We start from the raw sequence: 7,578 nt of genomic DNA, 5'->3' as shown, positions 1-7,578 counted from the left end.
ACTACGTAACAAGATGACGTTTGTCTTGTTTTTGAGTCTAACTGTCAAATATTTCAAGTTATTATACAACAGCCAGTATATCATTACTACGCAACAAGATGACATTTGTCGTATTTTTGACGTTTGTTTTGAAAGTTCTTTACCTTCCAGAGTCATCTGGTGGCTCAATGGTGAGCTTCAAGGTATATAATAATAAAATACTTGGCTCGATCCCACACTGGACATAAAACATATAGTAAAATATCTAGCTTTGTGCTAAAACGAACAAAGAAACGATACCTGGAAGAAGATGCCAAGCCTCGATCATCTAAGTCTAACTTCTTCAGCCATTCGACACTTGTTTGTGACGTAGGTGTTATTAAAACGTACCCTGTAGAGCGTCGTGTCTAAGATAAAAGTAAAGAAGAAGATTCTATAACTGATAGAAAAATGAAAATACTTATCTGTTTTAGTATGAAAGTTATGTCTTAAAATAAAATGAACACCCTTTATACTTTATATTATTAAAAATCCATTAGTCAAAATACCGTATTGGCCCGATTATAAGGCGATGTTATAAGGTTGTTCAGTTATAGTATTGATTTTGCGGACCTGAAAAAGACGTTATGACACTCAATTTTTTCTTTCCCATGGTTTCTGAAAATGGGGGTCGCCTTATATTCGAGATCACCCTATGGTTCTTGCAAATTAACCTGAACAATAAACATAATTATATTCAAATTGTGAAGAAGTAGTAGCAACAGAGAACATAATTAAACTTATTAGCATATTAAGTAATTGTCAAACAACGTTTTGCTGAGAACAAATATCCCATTAAGTTAATGATACATAGGTAAAGGTTACTATCTGACTCAAAAACATCCTAGGTCTATTACACATATTAAAAATCCATTTTCGTATCTTAAATATACAATCAATATTATTATTTTTTAATATTTTTATCAAATGTTAACTGCTCTTTTAAAATAAACTAGTATGAGTACCAAGTAGTCGCATGATTAAGGTTGTTAGGCTACAGGTGAGTTAGTAGGTAATAAAAAAACATTTGAGTATAATACCTAAAAAGATATATAAAATCTAAAATAGGAGAAATAATTATAATTAATACCGATGAGGATGCCACGATGACTTTAGGAAATAATATTGATGATATAGTTGAATATTGAATTAAATTAGCACAGATTTATGATGTAGCTTACTCTACTACACATAAAAAAAGGAAAACCAATATTAATGACAGATCTGAGAAGGTCATATGGAAGTTGCAGGTATCTAAAATAATGACAAATGGCAGTGAATCTGATTCTTTCATGAAATAAAGGAACGTTTAAGTGGTGTAAAAAGAGTTCTTGGAAATTTGAGATAAAATGAGTACGACCAGTAAAACTAAAACTTGGAAAAGCATAAGTTAAAGCTGGACAGTTGATGGCGTAACTACAACCTAGTTAAAACTGGACAGTTGATGGCTTAACTACAACCTAGTTAAAACTGGATAGTTGATGGCATAACTACAACCTAGTTAAAACTGGACAGTTGATGGCTTAACTACTACCTGTGGATGAGGATCTACACTTTGGTGTAAGACATTTGGTAACTAGTGAATAGTACTTTGAACATTATCCTTAAGTCTGCGTTGTTTACTTTGAAACGAAAAGCATTGACTTGCACGTGTGGAAGATTATGAAAATTCATCTATAAAGTTTGGACTTCAGAAATGAAGAACAATAACATAAATATTGGTTCACTTTAAGAATAATTTATTTGTTGAATTTCGCGCAATGTTAAAAGAGAGCTAGCCGTTCCTAATTTCGAGGAGATAAACTAGAGTGAAAGCAGTTTGTCAACACCACTCACCACCAACTTTTGGACTATTCTTGTCAGACCGATTTGTGAACTTTGACCGTCACTCTTTTATTCTTTAAACGCGTGTACGGCTTCAAAGTATGGACTGCTTTTTTTTTGCGGTAACGTGACGCGAAACATGGTACCCCATATCCAGAGTCCAGCACAATAACCACTGGGCCACATTCGGCCCTCACTTCAATACACATCCTATATAAAGTCTACACCATTTCTAGTGCTGCCATCTCACCACAGCCTTGCGACTAGCTACAGTCTTTGGATTGGTAAGTTTGCTCTTTGAAATATTGTTGGCCATAGAGTTCATTCTTCATACCACTGCATGATAACCTTCCTAGAGTCGAAATCAGTATTGAAGATACTTGATATTTGTGCTGACATTGCTATTTTTCACAATCTATCATAGACTGACTTCACATTCCTTTAGATTTGTTTGTTTTAGAGTTTTCACCCAAATATATACAGGAGTTCTCTAAGCATAGCCGCCCTTAATTTTGAACTGATAGACTAAAGACAACTACGCCAGTTTCCAAATTTTGGGCTTCTTTTATCTAACAGAATGGTTGGTTTGACCGTACCCAGTGAATACATGACCGAAAAGAGCAGATATAATTTTCTTGCAGCAATAGGGAACGAACCAAACACTTGGGAAATTATAATTTTATGTGTAAGGGTTATCACTCAAAGTCATATGTGAAGGATCATTCGGAATTGTTCTCCTGGACGCAATAGGTTATCTGTGCTCTGTCTACTACGGGTATCGAAATCCTACTTTTAGCGTTGTAAGCCTGCAAACTTACCGTTGAGCCATTGAGGGGAGAATTGTTTTCAGGGTGTCAAATTATCAAACGATTTCAAACGTTAAATAAAATGGTTTTAAACATTGTCTGTAAAGAACAGCTTGCACTTTAGATATACAACCGAAAAAACAAATATAATATGACGCCTTAAAGAGTAGGTAATAAACATTACTTACCTGTAAATTATCTGCCATTTCACCACCAATATAATATCTGCCAACTGTGTTGATTCGGTTGCCTAGGTTACAGCATGTTTTGTGACTCAGGTGGTCATTATCGTCTGAATTATATATCTTTAGTTTTCAATAAACAAAATACTCTTGAATAAGGTGTAATTTATAAGTCTTATATCTAAGATAAACTAAAGATGTTTTAGTAAAAAATGCTACTGTTCTCGCGTTTGTTATGTATATTATTTATTTAATAAAATAGACATGTCTATGATATTAAACTTAATCTGATGAATTTAGATATTACTGTGTCAGAGGGCGCTGTAGTAAAAAATGGCAACTGTGTCTGATGTTAGTCTAACATCTGAAATTTTGGTTAAGCAAGATGAAAATAAAATACCCCCAGAAGACATTGATGGGATTCACAACATTCCGGAGAAAAAATATAAAAAAGAACAAGATGTCGATCCTTATGAGAAAAAATATTACGTACTCCTTCGGAGGTGTGAAAGCGTTCAACAGGTACGCCTAATCAGGCTGCTGTGTCACATGAGTATACATAGATTTTCAGAAAGTTTTTTATAAGGTGTCATACAAATGATTTACTGAGAAAATCACGTCAGTAGGGGTCGGGGAAATACTAGTTCATTGGATCATAAGATGGTTGGATGGAAGAAAGCAAAAGGTTGTTATTAATGGAACCCACCCATGTTATAAGTAGAGTATTTAAGGGGTCCTTGCTTGGATTTGTGTTTTTTTCTTATTTACATCGATAATATTGTTAGGGGGATAATTATTATATTAGTAAATTTTGCAGACAAAATTAAACTCTTAAATTATTGTGTATTTCTAGCTGTATTGAGGATGTTAAGGTGTTACAGAGTAACTTGGATCAGTTGGTAAGCTGGACAAATATTTGACCTATAATTAATTAAGTATTGAATTTGGATTACCGTAATTTTTTTGGATCATACATTCATTATAGATGGTAATTAACTCAGTAACGTCAGTGGATCTTGACATAGTCAGTCAACTCATTGAAGTGATGTTTTATTTATTGACTTGGAAAACTGTGTTAAGTTTTGATCTTATTTAAAAGAGGATATTGAAATATTTTAAGGGATCCAGAGGAGGGCTACTAGTACAATTCGGGTAATGGAAGAGTTATCTTACCGGGGTAGATCAAGATCTTTGAATTTGTTTTCTCTTGAGTAAAGAAGGGTAAGAGTTGGTTTACAAAATTGTCTTGGGTAATTGATAGGGTAAGGGACTGATTCATGGGTACTATGTTCTGAAGATAACAGGATAAGAAGCCACAAGTTGAAGACTGAGAAAAGGCAGCTGCACACCAGCTAGTTGTTTGATGGTGTTAAGCTCTAGTAGCTTCATTATAAAATGCCCAGGTTCATTGGTTTGAAGCATGGTTTATTTTATTGCAAGCAAACAACAACCACTGCATAAAATGGTTTGAAACTTCAGATAATCTTTCTCTAGATTATCTAGTTTTTGTAAATAGAATATTTTTAAATGTGATATCTGTATGAATGTGCAGCTATGAAGATTCAAAAATATTTTATTGTGATATGTTTTTGGAGAAGCTAAAAATGCTTACCTTTGATGTAGATTTGAATTATTGATTTTAATATCTTCTTATATTCACATAAAACTTTCCATTAACATTTTTATTTGATGAAACTATAAATTTTAACTTTGTTGTGAAAAACAACATATGTAGTTTCACTGTGTGTTTACAATCACTGGTGTACAATAAAGATACAGTTTTTACTAAAATTATAAGTAAGCCATTTTTTTTAATTAAATTGTTAATCAGAAGGTTTCATTTAATATATGTAATATGTTTTAAACCATTTTATGGACATCATTTCTACTAGCAACAGATCACAAAACTAGGCTTACATCACTTTTTTCTGATCTCACTGTCAGTTTCCACTGAACTGGGAGCTACATGAGTTTACACAGTTGAAATAACTTTTTTGATACTATTTTACATTACTAGCCTTTGATTTGTTAAAGCTGAGATATGGATAATTGTATTGCACCATTACAACCAAGTTTGAGAAATTGTAATTTGGTAAAAAATGATAAAATTAGATTTGTATTGAATTTACAAAGGTCAAATTAATGCTGTTTTGTTAAAACTATTTTGTTTCTTTCCTGATAAGGGGCCACGAGTTTTATATGTTGTTTCTTTCCTGATAGGGGGCTATAAGTTTTTTATTTTGTTCCAAAAAAGTCAAGAAATTCACAAACACTGATAGTTATGCTGAAACCAACCCAAAATCAATATTTGTAATTTTTTAAAAGTATTATGTATAAAATTAAATGAACTTTTGTATAAAATAGATTTAACTCTGATGTATTTTGTATGAATGAAAGAATTACTACAAGTTTATTTTCTATAATTATTTTTAATCGATGTTGCAGTTTTTTCCCTTGTGGGATGCATCCAACTGGGTGCGATAGATTTAAAAAATTGCAGCATACAAGGGCAACATTACACTATAATTAATGATAACAACCAATAAAAAATTGCAGCATATAAGGGCAACATTACACTATGATTAATGATAACAACCAATAAAAAATTGCAGCATATAAGGGCAACATTACACTATGATTAATGATAACAACCAATAAAAAATTGCAGCATATAAGGGCAACATTACACTATGGATAATGATAACAACCAATAAAAAATTGCAGCATATAAGGGCAACATTACACTATAATTAATGATAACAACCAGGAGAAATATTTTATACAGGTTATTCTGTATTTTCAGAGTAATGAAAGAATTGTGAACAGAATTCGACATGTAAAACAATTATTGAGGCATTTTAGAAGAGATCGCAGGTAAGAGCTGTGTATTTTTATAACTTTAGTAAGGTCTTTAGAGAGACTCGTATAAGTCCCCTGTGAACCATGTAATTTGTTTTATCACTATGTTTGTATGAGATGTATTGTTTATTTTCATAAATTTAGAACTGTATGAAGTTATTCATGGTAGTTTGTTTTTGATGAGAAAATGAAGACTATAGGGAAACTTTTTAAAACTTTAAGATAATGTGAAGATTGATTATTTTTAAAACTATTTGTGTATCAGATAATTCAGTCGTATATTAAAGTGAAATTTCTTTAAAGAAATGATTAAGGGATTTGAAAATGGGTCTTTACTGGGTAGATGTGTCCATAACTGACTCAGTTATTTACTAGGTAGATGTGTCCATAACTGACTCGGGTTTTTACTGGATATATATGTCTATGGCTGACTCAGGTCTTTACTGGGTTGATGTGTCCATGGCTGACTTGGGTCTTTACTGGGTAGATGTGTCCATAAGTTACTCGGGTCTTTACTGGGTAGATGTGCCCATGACTGACTTGGGGTCTTTACTGTGTAGATGTGTCTATGACTGACTTGGGGTCTTTACTGTGTAGATGTGTCTATGACTGACTTGGGATCTTTACTGTGTAGATGTGTCTATGACTGACTCGGGGTCTTTACTGGGTAGATGTGTCCATGACTGACTTGGGTCTTTACTGGGTAGATGTGTCTATGACTGACTTGGGGTCTTTACTGGGTAGATGTGTGTCCATGGCTGACTCGGGTCTTTACTGTGTAGATGTGTCCATGACTGACTCGGGTCTTTACTGGATATATATGTCCATGGCTGACTCGGGTCTTTACTGTGTAGATGTGTCCATGACTGACTCGGGTCTTTACTGGGTAGATGTGTCCATGACTGACTCGGGTCTTTACTGGGTAGATGTGTCCATGACTGACTTGGGTCTTTACTGTGTAGATGTGTCCATGACTGACTTGGGTCTTTACTGTGTAGATGTGTCTATGACTGACTTGGGTCTTTACTGGGTAGATGTGTCCATGACTGACTTGGGGTCTTTACTGGGTAGATGTGCCCATGACTGACTTGGGTCTTTACTGGTGTAGATGTGTCTATGACTGACTTGGGGTCTTTACTGGGTAGATATTTCTATGACTGACTCGGTTCTTTACTGGGTAGATGTGTCCATGAATGACTTGGTTCTTTACTGGGTAGATGTGTCCATGACTGACTTGGGTCTTTACTGGGTAGATGTGTCCATGACTGACTTGGATCTTTACTGGGTAGATGTGTGTCCATGACTGACTTGGGTCTTTACTGGGTAGATGTGTCCATGACTGATTTGGGTCTTTACTGGGTAGATGTGTGTCCATGACTGACTCGGTTCTTTACTGGGTAGATGTGTCCATGATTGGCTCGGTTACTAGATCCATACCAAAACAGCTACTTCACGATTTGAGAAAGAAATTTTACAAGTCAAATTAAAGTGACCAATTATTTGTAGATTGAGCAAACATCTTTTAGGATTGGGTTTCACATTTCAATTTTCTGACAGAAGGACTAATATATATATATTCTCAAAATAGTTTTATAGTGCAAGTTTCACAGATAGGATGTAGGAATTGCTAAGATGAAGAAACGTTTTATATTTTACTTAAAGCACATATCTTGTGATTTAGTTAAACAACAAATAAAATGTTATCCAGTAATTACAAGATTGAAAAGATTGATACTAGTAAAACATTACTTTTTCCAGGTGTTTATTGCAGAGGCTAGATCAGCTTGGTGATGACTACAGGTCTGCAGCTCTGGAGCTAATGATGGAGGTGTGAATGAATATTTATTTCTTGGACCTTATTGTTAAATAAGACCAAAATACTTTTTGTA

At 33.8% G+C, this 7,578-nt stretch overlaps 1 protein-coding gene across 1 annotated transcript in view; it reads left to right on the top strand.

The window, feature by feature from the left end:
• The first annotated feature begins 3,153 nt into the window (after positions 1 to 3,153).
• The window catches only part of LOC106476619, a 6,281-nt gene continuing 1,856 nt past the window's right edge, over positions 3,154 to 7,578 (top strand). Inside the window, exons 1-3 of the mRNA XM_013937263.2 lie at positions 3,154 to 3,352; positions 5,634 to 5,704; positions 7,448 to 7,517. Of these exons, the coding sequence (XP_013792717.2) occupies positions 3,164 to 3,352; positions 5,634 to 5,704; positions 7,448 to 7,517 (330 nt within the window). The 5' untranslated portion in view covers positions 3,154 to 3,163. The remainder of the gene's footprint in view (positions 3,353 to 5,633; positions 5,705 to 7,447; positions 7,518 to 7,578) is intronic.

Source organism: Limulus polyphemus, unplaced genomic scaffold, assembly GCF_000517525.1.
Source record: "Limulus polyphemus unplaced genomic scaffold, Limulus_polyphemus-2.1.2 Scaffold11040, whole genome shotgun sequence".
Classification (NCBI taxonomy): domain Eukaryota; kingdom Metazoa; phylum Arthropoda; class Merostomata; order Xiphosura; family Limulidae; genus Limulus; species Limulus polyphemus.
Note: the sequence above shows the minus strand (reverse complement) of the source record. Positions and strands in the feature narration are given on the sequence as shown.